The sequence below is a fragment of the Terrapene carolina genome, unplaced genomic scaffold, assembly GCF_002925995.2.
Source record: "Terrapene carolina triunguis isolate 2854851 unplaced genomic scaffold, T_m_triunguis-2.0 Scaffold62, whole genome shotgun sequence".
Classification (NCBI taxonomy): Eukaryota; Metazoa; Chordata; order Testudines; family Emydidae; genus Terrapene; species Terrapene triunguis.
In genome coordinates this window covers 29,277,070-29,301,963 of record NW_020664413.1, presented here as the reverse complement: position 1 = coordinate 29,301,963, position 24,894 = coordinate 29,277,070, and the positions used below count along the sequence as shown (strand labels likewise).

The window sequence follows — 24,894 nt, the reverse complement described above, 5'->3', positions numbered from 1 at the left end:
CACCAGTGTAAATCTAGATTAATTCTGGGGAAGTTACACTTGTGTAAAACTGGTGTATGGTAGAAGAAAATTAGGCTTTGCTTCTAAATGACAGTTTGATATGAAGAATATTAGTCTTAACTGTTAATATTTCATAAAACTAGGTAGACTTTGTGAAGGAACAACAGAAAACAATTTTGGAATTACTTAATGAAGAAAAATTGGCTTTGGAACAAGAGCTTGAAGACTGTAAGACTAAAGTAAGAGAATGGTCACATTTCCAAATTAATTGAGTTATTCCACAACATAAAAAAATGTATTCGACCACTGATAACTGATTTTTTTTTTTTTCTTTCAGGTACTAATATACGCTTTTGAAGAGACAACTGGCCTTTTTCATGAAGTTCCTATACAGTTACTGGCCTTGGAATGTCCATACCCCGATTTGAAGTCTTCAGTCCTTAATGAATTCCATAAATTTGCAGATGAATATTGGTCTAAACTCCAAGAGATTGATCAACAGTTAAAAGTAATATCCAGGTTATAAAATCTGTTTTGATTCATTTTTTGAGGGCAGGATAACAAACTGTTCTGTGTTTTGTCATCTCCAGAGACTGTAGTTCCTTTTTGTAGGAGAATTATTTCTTTTGTTGAGTAGAATACATAGTTGACTCACTATCCAGTTCTATGGGATTAAATAGTCAATAACTATTTGCACAGCAGAGAGAATTGCAACTCTTTTCAAAAGAACTTGCCTGAAATAATAAGCAAAATTCTTTATGGATTAATGAACCAACAGTATGACGTATAGCAAATGTCATCTTCACAGGCTTTGTCCTTCTATGGATAGAAATTCCTTTGAACATTATTTTTGTATGGTAATTATTTCACATTAAGAAAAAACATTTGCACTTCCTTCCTTAGGGAAATCTAAAATATAAACACTCATGTGTGACAGCAGAGTCCTAATCTTTTCATGAAGTGCAGATCATTGCAGCAATAGATTACCATGAAGACATATTATAAAAGCTATTTATAGGTCTAGTTTGGAGCTATTTTAAAGGGACCATTAAAAAAAGAGAATCAGCTGCCCGCAAGAGGTAGGGCTTTAAGACTGTTTTTTGTTTTGTGTTTGTATAGCACCTAGCTCAGTGGAGTACTGGTCCATGTCTAAAACTTGTACAGGCTACAGCAGTAAAAATAGTAACAACAAAAATGATGAGAATTAGTAACATTGGTATTGTATAACTCTTTTTAGAAATATTATTTTATTTTAGGGATAAACAAATGTTTAATTACAAGGCTATAATTTTGTTTCAAAATTTTGATAACTATAGAGTACTTTATAAAGGGTTTGTCTACATGAACAACTAGACTGTGGCAATCTGGTGTGTGAATCTACCCTGCACTAGCGTGCCATGCTCTAACTGTTCATGTGCACTCTGCTGATGCACATTAACAGTTCATTAGAGTGCTTTGAGCTAGTCCTGTTTCAGCAGGGTGCACGTAAACAGTTAGAGCATGGCAGGCTAGTGCTCACCCATACCCTAGCTTGCCATTGTCTGATGTGTAGAGAAGCCCTAAATTTACTCTCAGCTGAATTTGAGAACCCTGAAATAGAATTACAAAGTCTTAAAATTTAGTTAGCTGTTCCAAACATAGTTCAGAATTATGTGTGTTGCCTCTTTTTTCATATAAGTGTGGGGGTGTGTGCATCTTATATTTAGTTACTCACTAACTCCAAGGAAAAGGTAAAATCTCCCTGTCAGTGGATGGATGAAAGAGACTTATAAGAGGTAAAAGTCAGGCTCAGATGCTGAAGTAGCTGTTATTCCTTTTCTTGGTAGAGTTGGAATAGGTGAGTGTTTCATTTCTTGTTTAAGAAATGAAAAAATAAGTAAATATTACAGATAATGAAAACTACCAAACTGCATAGTTGAGGAAACAGCAAATTATGAAATTGAGGCTACTATTGGTAGGTAGCATTTTTAATTTGAGATGCTGGATTATGTAGTTTTATTAAATTAAATCCCCCTTTTTACTGCTGCTGGGACATATATTTTGTTATAGAAAATCCTGAAATATGCCGCAATCAAACTGCTGAGTCTGTAAACACCTTTTTTACCTCAAGTTCTAAGGATACAGGCAAATGTCTAAATTATCTAAATAACTGAAAGAGGAATTGAGTATTAAACTACTTATTTGTATATTCAAAATGTGCGCACTGTGCAGTGTCCTTTCAAATGAATAAAATATCAGAGTATGTCAAGTAAATCTAGCCCTGCTGTATAGTTGGATGTGTCTGGTACAACAATCAGCAATCATATGGTTGACATGCTGGGGAAGTTGACATCTCATTCAGTGGTATTGTTGCATTCTGTCTGTCTGCAGATTCAACAGCGCATCCAGTTTACATTGTCCTGGCTATTGTAAAGGATATCTGGGGATTATGAGTTGAAGAGGGTAACTTCCCTTATGAGTTGTTTATATTCTTTAGAGGATATAAAGCTAGGGATTAACTCTTGGTAAATCTGCTTCAGAGGAAGCAGCTGCCTGAGAGGAGTTATTATGTATAGGACAATTGCCATGTTTCAGTTCTGAAACCAAATAATGGTTATAGACACTTCTAGTGGAAGAAAGATGTGTATGAAAACAAGTGCCACATTTAAAATTTGGGCCATGTTTTCACCATGGTAAAAGTCTGACATCTCTTGGCATCTAGAGAGGTGTGGTATCTGTTTAAATATTATCTGTAGTGTACTCAAACTCTCACATATTTTAGATGATATATTGGATATTCACGAAAGCTAAACTAAAACTATATGTTCCAGGACATTCTGCCTGGCTATGTGCAACACCCCTAATGTATCTGAAGGGAAAAGTATGTATGAATCCCCAGGAGGCTGAATCACACTTTCTCTGACTGTCTATGCGAAGCTGATGAACCTTGTCATGGAGCTGCAGAACTGCAGTTGAAAGTCATAAGTGGATCAGGATGAACCACAAACTTCTTTCTGAAGGTCCTCCAGATCCCTTCTTGGAGACCTAAAGAACTTCTCCATTTCCCTTCTCATGAAGGTGGAGATCCATCAGTGAGACTAACTCGTCACTGGAACAATTTGCCTAGAGACATAGTGGATTCTAGTCACTTGAAATATTGAAATCAAGACTGGATATTTTTCTGAGAGATTTATTTAGAGTTATGAAATTGATGGAGATGTTACTGGGTGTGGTTCTATGGCCTGCTATGTAGATGGTCAGACTAGATGATGATAATGTTCCCTTCTGACCATAGAATCTGAGAGTCATTTTATTTAGCATCGTGGATCGTAGAAGCCCATTTGTCTGTTTTGCCGAAACTACCCTGACATTCCTGACTGGCTAAAAATTGCTTAATTTTGTTTTTATCATTCAGGTGAGTATATCTTGAACACATAAACTTCTCTGTGTTGCAGATTAGCTGAGTTACTGCTTCTTCTTCGAGTGATTGTTCATGTGTATTCCACAATAGGTGTGCATGCATGCCACGTGCACTGGTGCCAGAAGTTTTTCCTAGCAGTACCCATAGGGGAGCACCCTAGAGATTCCTGGAGTGGCGCCTCCATGACACGGTATAAGGGGCGCTGCACGCTCCCCCCATCCTCAGTTCCTTCTGGCCGCCAGTGAAGGTGCTTCGGAACTGCTCTGCTCCAGCTTTGCTGTAGCTCGTCCCCAGAACTGCTTGTTTGTTCAGTGTATGGTACCTGTAGTTAGTTAGTTAGTTAGTTTAGTTAGTTTAGTTTAGCTAGAGCGCCCGGGCCGGGGCTTGCCCCGTGCCCCGGGTTTTAAGTTGTGCGACACTTGTAGGCGATCTATGCCAGTGAGTTATCTGCACACAGACTGTTTACGCTGTTTGGGGGAACTCATCTCAGCGATCGCTGCAAGATTTGCAAGTCGTTTAAGCCTCGGACCAAGAGAGAAAGGGACATTAGGCTCTGGGCTATTTTGTTGGAGTTGGCGCTGACCCTGGCTCCAGCATACCGCCCCGAGTCGTCACCAGGCACCGCGGTGTTGATGCGCGATCGACTAGTCGGCACCGCTCCCCGTCCATGGGGCACGCCAAGAAGGCTAGGAAGAGGCCTTCTTCGCCACGGCACCAGAATAAAGCCGGGACAGAGACTAGACCCACGTTGGGCAGTCCTTGATTCCCACCGGCCTCTAGGCCTCTGCGGAGTAGCCCGGCCCATTTGGAGCAAGCCTCCCCAGATGTCTGGATGCCCTCCACAGCGGAGGCCCAGCAGGCGGCCCGGGATGTTATGTCCATGCCGGTACCAGGAGCACCGCCGATATTGGCCCCACACTCCAGATGCAAGCCGTCGCTGGGATCTCCGCAGTCACCCCCGGCTTGGTACTAGTCTCGGTCAAGGGAACGTTCCTGACGCCGTTCGCTGCCCAGCGACTGTTCAGGGCAAGGCCCACATGGATCGCCCTCGATCTGTCTGGTTGGGTTCCATCTGACCGAGACTCTTGGCACCGCTCCGCCTTGAGGAGCATACACCAATGGGATGAGGCAGATGACGCCAAAGGTCCTCGTCTCAGAGGTGCTATCGCAGCCGGTCACGTCATGAACGTCGACGTCGTTCCCGTTCGTCATCCTGCTCCAGGACCCCACCATGGCACCGCCTCCGCAGCCCCAGGGGTCGATCGCCAGTGTCTCGCTGTCGCGGGTCCGCTCGCCGGAGCTGATCGCGGAGCAGCTGTTACCAACGGTACTGGTCCTCCACTTCGGGATCGTGGTCCTGTGGTCGGCATCGCTCCTAGTGCCACCACTCCTCCCGGTCCAGGGACAATGGCAGGGGTAGTCGTCCATCGATGGGCCGGGCCAGGCCAGCCAGGCCGAACAGCCGGCTCTGCCGGTGCCACAGCAGGTGCAGTGGCACCGGGCCCCATGGCTGGCCCAATGGTACCAGTGGGCACCGTGGCCCCCAACGCAGCCCCTGGCGGGGGCTCGCTCAATGGCCAGAGCCTCAGAAGGACCATCGGCCTCTCTTTCTAGACTTCCAAGGAAGGAGTTGGTGAGACATACATCCTCGGCACCGTGCCTGGAGACCGGCCAGGTGATGGACCCTCCGGTGCCGGTGGACACACAAAGTACCGCGCCAGCCTCCTCACCCTCCCCAGATGAGGCGATTACGGCCCCGCCTCCCTCTGTCCCGCAGGAGGACTTTAGGGCCCACCAAGCACTCTTAAAAAGGGTGGCATTAAGCCTCCACCTCCAAGCAGAGGAGATGGAGGAGCCCTCGGACTCCCTGTTTAATGTACTGTCCTCCTTGAAACCGGGCCAGATGGCCTTGCCTCTCCACGAAGGGGTGGCGAAAATTTCAAATGCCCTGTGGCAAACCCCGGCCTCACTGGCCCCCATCTCTAAGAGAGCGGAACGCAAGTATTTTGTACCCGACAAGGGGCATGAATACTTATACACCCACCCTGCTCCTAACTCCCTGGTGGTCGAGTCGGTCAACCACAGGGAATGGCAGGACCAACCAGCCTCTACCCCGAAAAATAAAGATTCAAGGAGACTGGACTCATTTGGAAGAAAAATTTATTTGTCCTCGAGCTTCCAGTTACGGGTGGCGAACCACCAGGCTCTGCTGGGCCAGTATGAGTTCAATCTGTGGGGCTCCCTGCCCAAGTTCGAGGACTCCCTTCAGGAGTGCGAGAGGAAGGAGTTCAAAGCGCTGGTGGAGGAGGGCACAGCGGCTGCCAGGGTAACCCTGCAGGCATCTTCGGATGCAGCGAACGCGGCCGCATGGTCCATGGCCTCCACGGTGTCCATGAGAAGGCGTCATGGCTCCTGCTATCTGGGCTGTCCAGCGAGGCACAGGCCTCCCTGAAGGACCTTCCTTTTGACAGCAAAGCTCTGTTTGCGGAACGAACGGATACAAAGCTGCATGGCCTGAAAAACTTCCGCACAACTCTGGGTCTCTATGTTCCGGCTTCGGCTAACCCTAAGTTCAAGCCACAGCAGACTCCCGCTCAGGCCACCCATTCAAAATACGAGACTGCTTATAAGAAGTTGCGGGACTATAAGAGGCGCCCACAGAGGCAGTCTCAGCCTGCCCTGCAGCCTGGGTCCTCCAAGGGCAAGCAAGCAGGGAAAAGGCAGTTTTGATGGGATGCCCAGGGGCGCCCTGCCAGTTCTCATCAGGGATTCACCCTCAATAAAGCTTCCTTTCTCCAGTCGGTTGTGTGCTTTCCTCACGGAGTGGTCACGGCTGACCTCAGACCAATGGGTCTTCAACACCAACTCCCGGGGCTACACCCTCCAGTTTACTTCCTCCCTGCCCAACCACCCCCTGCCCCCGTCCCTCCTAGGGGACCCCTCTCACGAGGCTCTGCTCAAGCAGGAGGTGGGGCAGCTCCTGGGTCTAGGGCAGTAGGAGTGGTACCGGGGGAGTTCAAAGGCAAGGGGTACTACTCCCGCTATTTCCTTATCCCGAAGGCCAAAGGGGGGCTCAAGCCCATCTTGGACCTGCAAGGCCTGAACCAGTACATGGTGAAGCTCAAGTTCCGCATGGTCTCCCTAGCCTCAATCATCCCCTCCCTGGATCCCAGGGACTGGCATGCCACCCTCGATCTGCAGGATGTGTACTTCCACATTCATATATTCCAGGGGCACACAGACACTTCCTCCGTTTTCATGGTGGGGCAGGAACACGACCAATTTACGGTCCTCCTGTTTGGCCTGTCCACTGCCCCCAGGGTATTCACGAAATGTATGTCGGTGGTGGCGGCCTACCTCAGGCGCTAGGGGGGTCCAGATCTTCCCCTATCTAGATGACTGGTTGGTCAAAGGCAGCTCCCGGTCGCAGGTGCGGGATCACGTGGTGCTCCTTCTGTCCACGTGCACCACTTTGGGCCTGTTGGTAAACAACACTGAGTCCATGTTAGTCCCGGTACAATGCATAGAGTTTATTGAGGCAGTCCTGGACGCCTCGAGACCCTGAAGGGGCTCATCGACACGATCACAAGGTTTCCGGTGACAACAGCCAGAGCGTGCCTCCAGCTCTTGGGTCACATGTCGGCATGCACGTATGTGGTCCGTCACGCCAGACTCAGGATGAGGTCCCTCCAGCTCTGGTTGGCCTCGGAGTTCTCCCAGGTCAGGGAAAGGATGGACAAAGTCCTCACGGTGCCTGAGCCAGTGATCACCTCCCTATGGTGGTGGTTCTCCCTGAGAAACATGCTTCAAAGGGTCCCGTTCAGGGGCAGGGCCCCGTCACTGGAGCTGGTGTCTGATGCGTCGGACCTGAGATGGGGGACCCATGTGGGGAATGTTCAGACCCAAGGTCTGTGGTTGGCTCAGGATCTGACCCTCCACATAAACGTCAAGGAGCTCAGGGCGGTATGGCTGGCGTACATGGCCTTCCGCTTGCACCTGGAGGGCTGGGTGGCCAGGGTCCTCACGGACAACACAGCCGCGATGTTCTACATCAACAGGCAAGGCGGGGCCCAATCTTCTGCCGCGAAACCCTCAGACTGTGGGACTTTTGTATAGCCCACGACATCTGTCTACAGGCCTTCCATCTGCCAGGCGCCCGGAACGCGCGGGAGGATCGCTTGAGCAGGGACTTCTCTCAGCACTGCTCCAGGGCAGGCTGGGACGGGGCGCTATCTCCAATGCCTTCCTCCTGTCCTGGTCAGGCCAGTTTCTCTATGCCTTTCCCCCATTCCCGCTGATTGGCCAGGTCCTGGAAAAGATAAAGACGGACAAGGCCCGGGTCCTTCTGATTGCCCTGGCATGGCCCAGGCAGCACTGGTACAGGACCCTCACGGGCCTGGCGGTCGCCCTGCTGTGGCCATTGCCGTCCCGCCCGGACCTGCTCTCCCAGGACCAGGGCCGCTTCCTCCACCCCAACCTAGCGGCACTCAACCTCACGGCGTGGCTGCTCAATAGTTAGGTAGGGAGGAAAGTACATGCTCTGAAGGGGTTCAGCACATCCTCCTAGAAAGCAGGTGGCCCTCCATGGCCAAGCCTACTTGGCAAAGTGGTCTTGGTTTTCCAGATGGGCGGACGAGCAGGGCGTTTCCCCGCTGGTCACACCTGTGCTCCTGGTCACACCTCTCATGGAAGGTGGCCTTTCTGGTTGCGATCACTTTGGCTAGGCAGGTCTCAGAACTCAGGGCCCTGACCTCTGAGCCCCCGTACATGGTGTTTCATAAAGATAAGGTCCAGCTCCGCCCACACCCTTCGTTCCTCTCGAAGGTGGTCTCCGCCTATCACATGGGTCAGGACATTTTTTCTGCCAGTCCTCTGCCCCAACCCCCATGCGTCCAGTGAGGAGCGCCGCCTCCACACGCTGGATGTGAGACGGGCTCTGGCTTTTTCCCTGGAGCGGACTAAGCCATTCAGAAAGTCCTTGCAACTGTTCATCGCCTCGGCTGAGGGCATGAAAGGTCGGCCGATCTCCACTCAGCGGCTCTCCAACTGGATCACCTCGTGCATCCGTACCTGTTATGACCTGGGAATCCCTCCGCCACCAATTGTGAAGGCACACTCGACTAGGGCACAGGCCTCATCAGCTGCCTTTTTGGCCCATGTCCCCATTCAGGACATTTGTAGGGCTGCCACGTGGTCTTCAGTTCACATGTTCACCTCGCATTATGTGATTGTCTCTCAGACCGGGGAGGAGGCCGGGTTCGGCAGGGCCGTTCTCCGTCCCGAGAGTTTGTGAACTCCTTCCCACCTCCAATAGATATAGCTTGGAATCACCTATTGTGGAATACACATGAGCAATCACTCAAAGAAGAAAAGACAGTTACCTTTTCTGTAACTGGTGTTCTTCGAGATGTGTTGCTCATGTCTATTCCACATCCCGCCCTCCTTCCCCTCTGTTGGAGTTGTCTGGCAAGAAGGAACTGAGGGTGGGGGAAGCGCGCAGCGCCCCTTAAACTGCGCCATGGAGGTGCCACTCCAGGGGTCGCTAGGGCGCTCCCCTAAGGGTACTGCTAGGGGAAAAACTTCCGGCACCGGTGCACGTGGCGAGCACGCACACCTATTGTGGAATAGACATGAGCAACACATCTCGAAGAACACCAGTTATGGAAAAGGTAGCTGTCTTTTCTCTCCCCGTTTCCCCTCCTCTGAGTTACTTTATAGGCTCCTGCTGGGTCACCTGCTTCTTTTTTCTCCTCCTGGTAATTTTCCTTTACTCTCAAATCCCGTTCCCTTCAGACAAGAAGAGGAAGTATCTTCTTCCAGCTAACGCAAACCCATTGTCCCAAGGTGTTTTACTTTGAATAAATGATCATTGAGAGGTGATCACATACCATTGTTTCTGACTGGAAGAGACATGGCACAACCCTACTAACTCATGGTGGATCCACATACATATAGGCTTTCCATAACACAGTAATTTCATAAAATAATCCACAATTCAGAAGTGGTACACACATAACCCCCAATTCATCCCAACGCTATAATACAAAATTCTAATTACAGCCTTATACTTTACTGACCACACAGAACAAACCACAAACTTAGTCTGAGCACATATCTCAACATTGAATATTTGCTTATGTTGTTCAGATTGTACTAAATAGCATATTATATAAACTAATTGTGGCCCAACCCAGCAAAGCATTTTAGGAATATGGGTAATCCTATGGTCATCCAAAGTCAATGGGATGCTCACTGTCAAACTGGGGGACATATGAAGTAGGGTCTCTCAGGGGTCTGTTCTTGGTTTGGCACTAGACAATATTTTCATTAATGTCTTGGATAATGGAGTGGAAGATGTGTTTATAAAATCTGCGGATGATACCAACCTGGGAGGAGTATGGTGCACTTTGGAGGACAGGATCAGAATTCAAAAGGACCTTGATAAATTGGAGAATTGGTCTAAAATCAACGTGAAATGCAATAGACAAGTGCAAAGTACTACACAAATACAAAATGGGGAATAACTGGCTAGGTGGTAGCACTGCAGAAAAGGATCTAGAGATTATAGTTAAGGCTACAATTTTGGCACAGGCATTTTTATTAAAAGTCACAGACAGGACATGGGTAATTAACAATAAATCACAGAATGAAGCCCAGAGCCCCACTGCCCAGGGCTGAATTTATTGGAATTTTGTACAAGTCACAGAGGTCTTTGTAAAATCATGGAATCCATGACCTCTGTGACAGAGTTGTAGCCTTAATTATTGTGGATCACAAACTGAATATGACCCAACAATTTGATGTAGTTACAAAAAAGACAAATATCATTCTGGGATGTATTAATAGGAATCATATGTAAGACATGGAAGGTAATTATTCCATTCTATTTGGCACTGAGAAGGCCTCATCTGGAATACTGTGTCCAGTTTTGGGTGCCATACTTCAAGAAAGATGTGGATAAATTGGAGAATCATAGAATCATAGAGTCATAGAATCATAGAGTATCAGGGTTGGAAGGGACCTCAAGAGGTCATCTAGTCCAACCCCCTGCTCAAAGCAGGACCAATTCCCAACTAAATCATCCCAGCCAGGGCTTTGTCAAGCCAGGCCTTAAAAACCTCCAAGGAAGGAGACTCCACCACCTCCCTAGGTAACGCATTCCAGTGCTTCACCACCCTCCTAGTGAAATAGTGTTTCCTAATATCCAACCTGGACCTCCCCCAGTGCAACTTGAGACCATTGCTCCTTGTTCTGTCATCTGCCACCACTGAGAACAGCCGAGCTCCATCCTCTTTGGAACCCCCCTTCAGGTAGTTGAAGGCTGCTATCAAATCCCCCCTCATTCTTCTCTTCTGGAGACTAAACAATCCCAGTTCCCTCAGCCTCTCCTCATAAGTCATGTGCTCCAGACCCCTAATCATTTTTGTTGCCCTCTGCTGGACTCTTTCCAATTTTTCCACATCCTTCTTGTAGTGTGGGGCCCAAAACTGGACACAGTATTCCAGATGAGGCCTCACCAATGTCGAATAAAGGGGAACGATCACGTCCCTCGATCTGCTGGCAATGCCCCTACTTATACAGCCCAAAATGCCGTTAGCCTTCTTGGCAACAAGAGCACACTGTTGACTCATATCCAGCTTCTCGTCCACTGTGACCCCTAGGTCCTTTTCTGCAGAACTGCTACGTAGCCATTCGGTCCCTAAGGAGAGTCCAGAGGAGAGGAACAAAAATGATGAAAGGTTTAGAAAACTTGACCTACGAGGAAAGGTTGAAAGAATTAGACATGTTTAGTCTAGAGAAGAGAAGGCTTAGGGAGGAACCTGATAAGTCTTCAAATATGTTAAGCACTGTTATAAAAAGGATCGTGATCAATTGTTTTCCATGGCCATAAAAGATAGGACAAGGAGTATTCTGCTTAGATTGCAGCAAGGGAGGCTTAGGTTAGATGTTAAGAAAAACTTCCTAATTATAAGAATAGTTTAGCACTGGAACAGGGAGGTTTCAGAATCCCTGTCATTGGAGGTTTATAAGAACAGATTAGACAAACATCTGTTAGGAATGATCTATGTCCGTGGTTCTCAAACTTTTGTATTGGTGACCCCTTTCACACAGCAAGCCTCAGAGTGTGACCCCCACCCTTATATATTAAAAACACTTTTAACACTATTCTAAATGCTGTAGGCGAAGCGGGTCTTGGTGGTGGAGGCTGACATCTCGCAACCCCCACATAACCTCGTGACCCCTGAGAGGTCATGACCCCCAGTTAGAGCCCCTTCTCTATATATACTTGGTCCTGCCTCAGTGCAGGGGGCTGGACTAGATGACCTTTCATGGTCCCTTCTCAGCGTACATTTCCATGATTTTTATGTACTTGAAGTATGTTGTATTGTACTTCATCTTTTATATTATCCTGAGGATGATGAAGATATCACTCCTTTATATCATTGTTTATATTAGGGTTTGTCTATGTGATGCTTTAGTTTGTAATTTAAGGATGTAAATTTTAGTCCATACTAGCACATTGCACACTAACTGGTCTATGCAGATCCTGCTGGCACATCTAAAGGTTCCCTAGTACATGTTAATTGTTTGAAATGGGAGTCCATTAATGTGTACTAGGGAACTTTTAGTGCCTGCCAGCAGGGTCAACACAGGCCAATTAGCGTGCAATCCTAGCATGCTTGTGTGGACTAAAATGTACACCCCTCAGGTGCAGACAAAAGCACTGTGTAGACAAGCCTTGTGTGTACTAATTAGGGCAGTTCTCATTAGTAAGCCTTCTTTTGGGCCAGATTGTGAAGCCCTTGTTCATGTTAATCGCTCATAAGTAGCCCCTGTGACAGGTTCAGTCACAGAGACCCCCTTGGGACTGTCACCTGATGTGCTGGAATTACCTCTGAGCCCGTTTTCCCTGATGGCTTGGGACTTCAGAACCCTGCCTTGTTGAGCCAGACACGCCAGTCTGCTGCAACACAGACCCAGGTCTGAACCACGCCCCCAAAGCTGCAGGCTTTAACTGAAAACCACTCAGTAGGTTACCTGTCTCCAGCACCCAGACACCCAGCTCCCAGTGGGATCCAAATCCCAAATAAATCCGTTTTACTCTGTATAAAGCTTATATAGGGTAAACTCATAAATTGTCCACCCTCTGTAACACTGATAGAGAGATATGCACAGCTGTTTGCTCCTCCAGGTATTAATCACTTACTCTGGGTTTGTTAATAAACAAAAGTGATTTTATTAAGTATAAGCGCCCCTCGAAGAACACCAGTTACGGAAAAGGTAACTCTCTTTTTTCGGGATTTCTTCTAGAAAACAGTGGAGTAATCAAATCAATGTTTTTCAGTGCATTAGAATTTCTGGTGTTTGTTTTAGGTCCTTGCATAACATTAAATATAATATTAATCATCCTCAACAAACATGCTTAGTCTACTGAGGACTGTTGCACCAGCTCGACTGGCCACGGTTGAGGGCATCATACTAATATTGTATATACATAATTAGTAGTAAACATACTGTTTAGCTTTTAGTTTTATCTTCCAAGTACTGGTGGGAAGGGAGCAATCTGCATAATCATGGGTTGTTTGAAAGGTGTATTGAAATATAAATCCATTAAATTCAGTGAGGGGGCAAAAATGGACTTGAGGTCAGTAATATCTGTTCATGGCACACTTGTTTTGAGATGCACATTTGTACATTATACTATCATTTCATGTGTATCTGAATTACGTTTTAATGTTGACACTAAATCTGCACCTAATTAATACTGTCACACAATATATAAGTGTTAGAATTTTATTACATTAAATGCACTTTATGTGAAGCAAGATGTATTACTTTCTAGTATTTTGATTCAAAAACCCCTTATAACTCTTGGCACTTCCTCTGTTAGGGAAGCATTAGACTTAATTTAGTGTGGGTGATCTTTAAATGCAAATATATCAAAGTTGTCATAACAGATTATTTTTTTCTTTTTTTTTTGTTATGAAAATGTTGTTTTTCATCTCTAATGGAGTGTAGGAAAACTAAACAGCCATCTGTCACATTGCATGCTATTTTTTAAAATTCTATTTGGAATATTATCTTTATTCTTATTAATGCCTCTCCATATGACACTTAAGTAATAAATAACATTATATACAAAATATTTTGCTCTTAATTCCCTGTTGCCTTGCACCTTATGTAATCAATCACATCTTCAAAAAGTGAATATAAAATGCTACCAAGCAGAAATCTCACTTACCCTAATGTTGGTGGTTTTATATCAGTTTTGTATTCACTTGTCAGAAGTGTTAATTGCTACGCAAGGTGCAAGGCAAAAAAAGAACCAGCCCTTTCATTTGTATTTTCAAGGGGTGCTTTATCCTGCCTTCAAGGGTCACTTTACAGTTCTGATAAGCAGGGGGCAACAGATCTGCATATATGTTGTCCTTTTCTCATTCCAATGAATTGTAGATTAAGCTTCCCTTGTTAAAGTGAGAGTACGGTACTTACCTTAAGGTACTCTCTTACCTTAAGGTCCCTTTACATTGCCAGATTGATGTAAAGTGGTCCTAGTGTAAATGAAAATCAGGGAAAAAATCAACTGGGTTGCTTTTTTCTCCTTTAATTTTGCAGTTTTAACTTAGTGGGGTTTTGTTTGTTTGTTTTTTGTTTAACAAAAAAACCCTATATAATCACAAATGCATATTGCTCCAAATATCTCTGGAATGCCGTGCAGATGCTTTTAACAGCACAGAACACTACAACGATTTTGAGAAAGGAAATAAATGAAAAATGTTTGCCCGTTAAATACATTCTGATCACTTTTAAAATATGTAAATATTTAAAATATAATTTTGACAATGACAAAGGGTGACAACCTAATAGAGACGTAAGAACTCAAAGTTAAGACTGACATTTTATCTCTTAAGCTATGATTACTCTGTTTTGGACTTTTGTTAAATCTTAGTATTTCAATTTTCTGACATCTGTGCATGGTGGTCACTATACTGGGTCAGTTGTTGCCTAAATGCATGAAATAGCTGTGATGACCTCATAAAGAGAAATGTAAAAATAAGCTATAAATGACTAGCTTCTTGCTCACTGCCACAGGAGGAAGGCTGGGTGCAAGGAAAAAAGTGGAACATAAAATGCATGAAAAAGCAAAACCAACAGAGGCACCAGAAATATCTTTCATGTTCCATACCACTGATTCAGAGAGGAGTGATAGGTCAAAGGTCCGTGTTCTGAGAGATAATCAGAGACCCAATGGAGTAAGACCTATGCATAAATTGATATGGGTAGAGCTAGCCTGGATAATGTTGCCTGTTGAGCAGCTACTGTGCAACAACAGCTACAAGCATGGTGGAAACCAGAAAGCATGTACCAAAAGTGGCCAGGCAACCCAGGGACTAGCAATGAATGCTTGTCATAGCTCCACTAACCACAGCAGTGTGGTCTGATGCAGAGTGGATTAATTTTAAATCAAAGCCATTTAAATCACTGATTTTCATTATTTAAATCGGCTGACAGGATACCTTGATTTAAATAATCAATTTTAGTCTTGTTTTGCATTTGTACTTTAGTTATTTCCCTAAAGAGAGGTTGATTCTCATTCAGTGGTAATCGTTAGTGCTTTGAACAGAACAAAAATAGCACAATAACATTATTGTAAGAGGCTGTAAGATTTTGCTTGAAATGCTCCATTCTGTCTGCTGGTATTGATCTTTCTGGGAAAGGATTAAGTCAGTTCTACTGCCTAAGTGAGGCACCCATTTATCATGCCCAGAAATAAGGAGGGTGGGACTGACTAATCTTTATTCTCATATGAAAACGGGGCTGAAATGTTTTGGATGAGCATAGCAATTATGTTAGGGAGCAGAAAGATTATTTGTGAGGCGACTGGTCCCCTTGCACTTGTGTCATGTCACAGTTCTTTGTGTTGGAGTGACTCTCAAGAGAGTCAATCTAGAGAGAAGCTGAGTAATCTTGAATGAGGAACCCTATGAGGAGCCAAGCTTTGGGAAAGGTGTGAGGTGACCTTGGTTACATTATTGCTTCCTTTATTGTTAAAGCCAAATCACTGGAAGAGGTTATTTTGGACTTCACATAGTGTATATGGAATATACTCGTAAAGGAGGCTAGGAAAGATGTCTTTGTAACCTAGTGGTGAATGTATGGTAGGAGTTCCCTCTCTGCTGATCCACAGAAGATATGAGTTGTTACAGCTCCTTGCTACAGAACCTTGGCTCTTTAGCTCAAGCTGTAGTAGCTTATATTTTAGCTCTGGAGATCCCTGGTTCAGTCCCCAGTGTGTTGGCCAAGAGGGCGGCTGTCATACCTTCTCACAACTACATATCCAAACATGATGAGCAACAATAAATAACCCAAGTATGAGTGAGTATACATGGATAGTCAGTCAGTGAATGTATAAAATGAAGGTACGGTAGATCAGTGCTTCTCAAATGTTTTAATGCTGCAGATCACTTTGTAAGAGAAAATCATCTCAAACTACCACTACATTCCAGGCTCATCATTCCTACTTCTTGATTCTCAAAATTTTTACTAAAAAAAAAAAGGCGCAGGCCGCGGCGGGGCGGGGGGGGGAGGGGGGGGGGGGGAGGGAGGGGGGGGGGGGGGGGGGCGGAGGGAGAGAGAGATTGTGTGTGGGTTTTTTTAAAGCATCGCATTCCATCAGTTGCACATAATACACCATAAATAGGGCACAGTGACATCTCTGCATTACCCATCAGTGCCAAACATAGCTGACCATTGTGCAGACAGCAGCAATCTATGTGTGACAGCAGTGGATTGCTAACTAGCAAACGCTACCCATGCACAAAGGGAAAGCTGTGTGCAGGCTAAGAATGAGGCAGTTGGTCATGGCTTCATTGACCAGGAAATGCGGTGAAGGCTTACATGGCAAAAAAAATTGTACTCTTTTTGAAGTAATTGCACAGAGTAAGAACCACCTCATAGAAAGTAGATTTAGCACACGATAAATTGGGTGTACTGAGGGTGGTTAAGCACTGGAATAAATTGCCTACGGAGGTTGTAGAATCTCCATCATTGGAGATTTGATCATCTAGATAATACTTGTCCTGCCATGAGTGCAGGGGACTGGACTAGATGACCTCTCGAGGTCCCTTCCATGATTCAATGAAATTAGTACCAGGCTCATGTTAAACTAGTTTAGGTTTTTTTAGGTCTCTCACCACTGTAATGTTTGACTACCTCATAATATTAAAAATATGTCACATAATCTCGACAAAGCCAAGCTGTCCATCTGTCTCCTTTAATCCGTTTCCTTATAGCAATATGGCTGATGGATGATTCCTTCTGCAATGAGTGGAGTTACAGTTTGGTTGTTTAAATAGGTGGGTCTTGCAGCATATGCTGAAAAGAGATCAGCGCTCATTCAGCCTAATGTCTTGTACAAGTTTGTTCCATAATTTTGGGCCTCTGACTGCACATACTTCCTCTGCCATTCAAATATTTATTCTCAGATAAAAACTGGGTTGAAATGTTCTGGGCAACTAAATGATTAGGGGTTTGGAACGGGTCCCATATGAGGAGAGATTAAAGAGGCTAGGACTTTTCAGCTTGGAAAAGAGGAGACTAAGGAGGGATATGATAGAGGTATATAAAATCATGAGTGATGTGGAGAAAGTAGATAAGGAAAAATTATTTACTTATTCCCATAATACAAGAACTAGGGGCCACCAAATGAAATTAATGGGCAGCAGGTTTAAAACAAATAAATGGAAGTTCTTCTTCACACAGTGCACAGTCAACCTGTGGAACTCCTTGCCTGAGGAGGTTGTGAAGGCTAGGACTATAACAGCGTTTAAAAGAGAACTGGATAAATTCATGGAGGTTAAGTCCATTAATGGCTATTAGCCAGGATGGGTAAGGAATGGTGTCTCTAGCCTCTGTTTGTCAGAGGGTGGAGATGGATGGCAGGAGAGAGTTCACTTGATCATTACCTGTTAGGTTCACTTCCTCTGGGGCACCTGGCATTGATCACTGTTGGTAGACAGGATACTGGGCTAGATGGACCTTTGGTCTGACCCAGTACGGCCATTCTTATGTTCTTATGGATGAGCATAGCAATTATGTTAAGGAGAAGAAAGAGATGATTTGTGAGGTAACTGGTCCCCTTGCACTTACACCATGTCATAGTTCTTTGTGTTGGAGTGACAGTGAATGCATACCATCTATACAAATCACAGACGTACTCCTAAACCATTCAGTACAATAGTGTGTATAGTCACTGTTAACATGCAAGGCAACAGATTTGGCTTCACATTCAGCCATGTTATCTGCAAAACTTCCATAAACAGTAACCAATCATCCTTATAGGTCTAATTTCTGTGAGACTGGGTAGTGGGAGGCAAATTGCTTAGCATCTTGCAAGATCAAGGCCCCTTCAGCTGCCTGGGTTCAGCTGTAATCAGTGCTCAAGTCCTTTTAAAAAAAAGTGCCAGAATGTACTTCCAGTAGTACTGGAACACCATTCTGCCTCCCAAAAGAAAGTGATTGAATTGTGTTCCAGCATGACTCAAGCCAAAAATTGCCTACAGGCATGAAGAGACTAAGGGTGACTAAGTTGGTGTGCTGAGACTGCTATCAATACTTATTTTTTTTATCGTTTGTATTACTGTAGTATCCAGGTGCCCTAGTCATGGACCAGAACCCCATTGTGCCAGACACTGTACAAACACAGAACAAAAAACCAGTCCTTATAAGGCATCCGTGTTCCACATGTTTTGAGTCACATTGGTGCCCCTACTCACCAAAAGGGGGAAAACTTTATATGAACGATGATGAAAGTTTGAGTCATAATAGGTTTATGCTACATTTTGCACATATTAATCTAGAGTTTGGATAAACCACACACCTTTTTGGCAATTCACACCTTTGTATCTGCATAATTGCTTTCATGTGTCACCTCTCTCCCCCCCCCTTCTTTCTTTTTTTATTTAAATTAGAATCTGTCTGCTAGTTTCACACCATATGTTCATTTCATACTCAGTTAAATTTTGCCTACTGGGGCTAGATATGAACTCAGGCATTCTTAACTGCCTTGGAAATCAAGCAATAAACATGTATGGCCCTTTAAAAAAAAATTGTATTCTTCTTCACCAGTGGAAACTTCCTGAGCCACCTTGACTTAGTGAATGAAAATAAAATATTGTTACAACACTTATTATAGAGGATATAACGGTCAAAAGTGACATTTTTGAACCAATTATATTTCAGTTGGGATCTTTTACACAATGTCATTTCTTGAGTACTTTCACATATGTTAGTACTGTATCTTGTCTCTCTCTCAATCTTATTTTCTTTCTCTCTGTAATGGCCTTTTAGGGCCTGAAGGGACCCCTTTGGGTCAGCACTACCCTATTCCAGGAACAATACCTGTGGAATAGAAAAATATCCTTACCGAGAAAGAGGCTTAAGGGAAGCAGTTTAGGGTTTGGGAAAATCAATACAACTATCACTGTTTCCGGGGCTGAGGCCAGAGTTCCGGGAACAAGGTAGGTTTGCCTCCTGGCTAGGTTTTCCCAAGATCAGCCCTTTTTTGAGAAAGCTGTCCTGAGAAATCTGTAAGGGTGCTCAGTGCACACTGCTAACTGTTCAGATTTATGGGCTCAGGATCATCCTAGATGTCCTGTGGATTTTTTGCACCTCAGAGGTGGCAACCCTAAAGCAAGGAGGGCTGGAACTTCCATCTCTTTGTAGTGGTAAGCTGGTTCTTTATGGTTCTAGCCAGTGTCTTGCTCTTTCACGGGGCCAAGTGAACACAGCAGGCTGAAAATTGTGGTCTCCAGGACAGCCAGAAGTGTAGTTCAGGGTTCTGGTGAAGACTGTTGAGGAATGGCTCCAGATATACAGGAACCACCTTACAGCAGATAGGGAGAGACGTGGAAGAAAATAGCAGTGCTGATTGCTCTCCTCAAAGTTTGGGCAAACTACCCTCTGCTGTCTTTATTTTATGTATGTAAGTGTGTTTCTTTTTTATAAGCTTGAGGTTGGGAAGGGGCTGAACTCATTAAAGAAGGACTAGGACAAAGTCCAGGACAAAAAAAAAAAAGCGGTTTTGTTTTTTTCCTCTTTTCCCCAAGAACAATTCACAAGCATGGATTTCTTTTGTCTTGTTTGTCCTAGCACACACCTTTTTCATTTTCTCTATAAATCTAGTCATACCTGCCCTGTGTATGGGCAACATTTTTGTATCCTCTGTGCACCTGTACAGGGGCTAAGGATAATCTGACCTTGAATGCAGACTTGATTACTATGTCATCCAATTTAAAAGGTTGTAAATTTCTATGTCCCTCTGAGTCTCTGTACCTTGGTCATGCCATTTTGGCCAAGGAAGTTTATAAAATCAATTTAAGTATGGCCTGAAGCCATACTCAGATACTACAAGATCATCTCATTGGTGCACAGACACGATGTTAATGAATGCCATAAAAGAACCTAGATAGATATGAGCTCCTTCCTTCTTTACCCAATATTTTCCATCTCTTGTGAAATACTATATTATTGTAATTACTGTAAGAAAAGCAATATAGTTCTATACTCTTTTACTATAAAGCCAAGTTAAAAAAAAAAGGTTCACTTTTATAAAGACACGATAAACAGCCATGTTTAGAAATGCCATTTACTGTAATTAAGACAATTTATATATCTGTTCCCTGACCCTGCAATGAGTTCCATGACGGAAGGCCCCCCGTATCAATTCAGAACTCCTTTGATGTTAACAGGACTCCACTCAGGTGCAGAGGTATGCTCACTCAGAGCCCATTGCAGGGGCAGGCCTTAGAGAAAGAAATCAAATGCAAATGTTATGATTTTCATATCTAATCCATTTAAAATTTATGTTGGATTTGATTGCTTACAGGAACTTTGACTGGAGTGAAGAAGATCACTGGGTTTATCAGACTGTTATAAATCAGTATCCAAGTGACCTTCAGAGCAGAAGAACTCTGTACTTGGATATGCTACAGAGACATCTGCCTCACAAATCTAGGCATGATCTGGTCAGTGCCACTTCATATGCTAGAAATATATGCTTTTAAAAAAATTGATTAAAAAAAGTACTAGACTAATACACTTTTATTACCAAAGCTTAGGAGAAAAAAATTTATATTTTGAAATGAATTCAGCTTATAGTGGTTAAGAGAAAGGTTTCGTGTTTATAAATACAGTCAAGACTGAGTATCCCAGTTCATGCTTAGTTTGCTCAGTTACCTTTAAGAGAATTCTGAAAATTTATCACCTCTCCAATACAAGAACTGTGGCACTTTTCTAATTGCATCTACTCTTCTGGACAACCCAACCACAACAAATACAGTTTGCTAGGATAGTTTGTGCTTATAAGTGTTTACGTGTATATCATACTATCCTTGCACTCTACCTCCCTATTCTCTTCTTATGAGCAGACACAGTATTGTTACACTCTGGGATCAATCATTCTAACTATTCCAAAGCATACAGTTGAGGGGAAAGGGGGATAGGTTCCCCCGAACTCTTTAAAAAGAATATATTTTACCAAAAGAGATGCTACCAAAAGTGCCTTCAGTAAGCGTAATGCCTTACAAACAGATTGCTGGGGGGGTGGGGGGGTGGGGAGTTTGCACTCTATAGTCATTCATGGAATCCTGTAAATCTTTTCAGGGCAGAGTGAAAAAATGTGCAAAAAGTGAGCATCTTTTTTTCTCTGCATGCTCTTTTGTAGCAAAAAGGAATGATGATCAATCCCTCTAGGAGAATTTATTCTGAATTTCAATACTTCTCCTGCTCCCAGGAACTGAGCTGGAAGATACAATGAGAGAGCATGGGCCTCGTGTCACATATATGCAAATAAAACGTGCAGGTCTAGTTTTAGGCCTTCCATCCTTGAAAGGGTCCATTTTTAAAAATCCAAAACTGTTGGATTATATTCCAGTTTTGATCCATTATTCTCTTAAACAACTATATGTCAGCATTCTAAATATAGAAATGTTACAATAATACTAAAACTAATTCTTAAAATAGTTACATAATATTAGCATAACTAAACTGGGTTTGTTTTTCTGCATTAGTGATTGGCAGCATATTTTAGAAGCTTGTATATTTGTTTCTTTTTTGAATGTTTGGCAGGTGTGAAATTAGCATATATTAGGCTTTATGAAACACAGGTAAAATGCTAACAGTTGGATATTAGAAAGTATTTTAAAAATTAAAGTGCTTCATACTGGGAAAGTCTTTGAATAATGAACTAAAATCACGGATTTTAACATATGGGATATTTCAGATACATATACATTTTTAAAAAAATTGTTGAATGTTTTCCTTTTTCCTCCTAAGAGTTGTTGCCTGTTTTGGTACTTTGCATCTACTTTAAGATGGGCATGCTCATCAAATATTGTGTCATGTTGTGGATAAATGCAAGGGGCAATTGTAGCATTATTATTTACATGATAGTGTCTAGAAATCCTGACAGAGATTTGGGGCCCTGTTGTGCTAGGAATGGAACATAAACAGAGTAAGAGACAGTCCCTGTCCCGAAAACGATACAATCTGAGCACCTGACTGTTAGTCTTCCTCACACTGTCATGCCTTATTATGATAGTAGTCCTGTTGATTTCAATGGATTTTTGTGGAGTAAGGCCCTGATCCTGTTCCCATTGAAGCCTCAAGCCTTGAATAGATGAGGCAAATGAAGAGTGGGTGAAAGGAAGTAATGGTACAGCTCCTGGACTCTGAGGAGATTAAAGATTCCTCTCTTTTTTTGACTTACATTGTTGAAAGAACCAAAATGTATTCCTATTATTTTATGGATTGGGCTAAAACATGTTGAAACTAATGGTTGTAACAGCCGCCCTTCCTTTGGGATAAATGTAAGAATGAGTTAAGCTCCTTTATGGAACCAGATAGCTGAAACAGCAGCTTCCACCCCAAACAAAGGCACATATGAGCAGAGGGCTTTTGCTGCTATTGTTTATGAAGATGTGTGTGTGTCTGTGAAAGATGGGCATAAAGACCAGAGAAGCAGACCTAGAGAAGGAGGGGAAAGCCAATGATACAGCCTGAACAAGTGCTGGGAGCATAGCCCTGAGGAAAGCCTAAAGAGAGACCTTTTGGCTGCATGCTCACAATTCCAAGCCTTTTTCAGCAGCAAAGAAACTATCTCCTATTTGTTTGATTCCTTCTATGTTCAGAGAAACAGGGTTTCATACATTTTTGTAAATAAACGGGATTGCATCAAAGTTACCTGGCTACATCATCAATTTCTCCTCCTAACCAAAACAATCTGTAGGATCCTTAATTTTGGACAACTGCAAAAAAAAAAAAAGGGTAATAGTAGATTTCACATTAGGAAAAATAGTGAGGCAAATTAAATTATCTTTTATGCTACATTATTGCAACTCTATTGACTTCAGTGGAGCTATAGTACCATAAAGGAGAACAGAAATTTGTCACTAAGGGCCTGATCTTGCAAGGTGTTGAGTACCTCACTGTGAAGTGAACTCAAATCCTGTTGAAGTTAGGAAAATTGAGGGGGCTGAGCACCTCACAGAAGACTCTCAGCACCTACCAAAATCAAAACCTACATTTTCAGTTCCATGGGAATATTGTTAATTTACTTCAAACTTACAATCATTAAAATTAATGTCCAGAATGGTTTATTCTTTTATATATGGTTTTAAATCTTTTTGAAATTTTACTTTTTAGGTTGCTCATGAAAAGGCTTGGGACCAGTATCATTTTGCTAGGAATCAACGTAGAGCTTTGATTCTAAACTGGGCTCAGGCTAGAAAAGCCTTTTTACTGAAAGCAGTAATGACTATTGCTGAAGCCTGTGCTGCTCATGAGACAGAAGTGATGTTGGCTAATAATAGAAGAAAGCAACAGGAAATCTGTGCTGATCTGAAAGGAAAGGTAGGCTCAGTTACAAGACCACAAATAAATATATTGGTAGTTGTATCCTGGTGGATTCAAAATTAACTCAAGCAAAAATCTTGCATAACCTATAGTATTAAGAGAGAAAATCCTAATGGAGACTGGTTGTCATATTCTTGTTTTTACTAGTCTGTTTTAATCCTTCTGGGCAGCCTTTTATTACAAGAAAAGTATATACCCATACATGAGTGAAGAAGACTGTGATCTTTTGGCAGAGAGCTGTATGTTTTTATCCCTCTATTCTCTTGTGCAACTTGAACTGCAAATGACGAGGTTACTCTATTTTATATCAGAGCTCCTGTTTGACTTCTTTGGAGTTCATGCATGCTTCAATAGCTTTACAAAGATATTTTCTTATGCTAATAGAGGTTATTTAAAAATACATGCTGAGCACCTTAGTTAGTATAAATCAGTGCAGCTCATTGAAGTCAATGGTGCTATGCCAACTTATACCAGCTATGGATCTGGCCTATCAAAAATAGGCATGTATGAATAATAACCTTGACATGAGAAAAGCTGAAAGTTTTCATGCCAGAACTTCACCTTACTTTCCTAAGTGCCCTTTTTCCTCTGGTGCTGGACTTCATTATTATAACTCTCTAAAGCTGTATCTACACTAGGAATGCGAGTCGTTTAATAAGATCGAGAGAAGGTTAGATAAAGTGATTAGACATAAGAGGCTAAAAGTGGGGACAATTGAGAGCAAAGGGGTTAGGGTTAGAGGGAAAACCTGGAATCACATCAGTGGTAGTGAGAAACAAAATGCTCATTGGACCAAGCACCCCAGAGACAGGTGAGGCCATTCAGGAAGCCCTTGCCCTTGGACCCACCACACTGCTTTTACATGTTAAGGTCAGCTCTACTCAGGTGGATGGGCACAGAGAAGAAAATGGAGAATTGGGGAAGGCCAAAAGTAGAAAAAGAAACAAAATAAAAATTTGACACGTGTGCTAAGCATCACTTTTCTTGTATGATCACCTGTCTTCCCCTGCTTTTTCTTTTCTAGTGTGAATAATAAATAATGGAAGAAAGTAGAACTGGACAAAAAATGGAAAACATTTTTGTGAAAAATTTCATCAGCAGTGTATGAATTTTTTTTTTTGTTGATTAGAAACTTTTAGATCAAAAATTTTTGGTTTTGAAATTTTGTTTTCTTTTTCTGCCCTTTTATCTTCCCCTTCCTTTTTTTAATTTTTTTTTTCCATTTTGTCACTGGACAACTGAAGGTGGGGAAGGTTGGAAAGGAGGGGAGGGGGAAAAAAGGAAAAGATCAGTGTTTTTGTTTTTCTATTTCTCAAAAAGAAAAATTCCAATTTTGAAAAAAGCTGAAAAAAATTGACATTTTCATGCCAAAAAAAAAAAAAAAAAAAAAAAAAAAAAAAAAAAAAAAAAAAAAAAATTCAAGTAGTTCTAGAAAAAAAGGGCCCAAAAAAGCCAAATAAAGGAGCAGTTAGGATGAACAGATGGACAAAGAAAAGCAACAAACATGAAAATAAGATCTGTGCCAATCATCATCCTGATCTCCTTGCTTGTATTTTGTATCCCTCTTACCAACCCTTCAT

At 43.1% G+C, this 24,894-nt stretch overlaps 1 protein-coding gene across 1 annotated transcript in view; it reads left to right on the top strand.

The window, feature by feature from the left end:
• CCDC148 (coiled-coil domain containing 148) overlaps window positions 1-24,894 on the top strand; it is a 124,944-nt gene that overhangs the window by 47,493 nt on the left and 52,557 nt on the right. Inside the window, exons 8-11 of the mRNA XM_029910513.1 lie at window positions 144-239; window positions 338-519; window positions 20,289-20,427; window positions 23,105-23,311. Of these exons, the coding sequence (XP_029766373.1) occupies window positions 144-239; window positions 338-519; window positions 20,289-20,427; window positions 23,105-23,311 (624 nt within the window). The remainder of the gene's footprint in view (window positions 1-143; window positions 240-337; window positions 520-20,288; window positions 20,428-23,104; window positions 23,312-24,894) is intronic.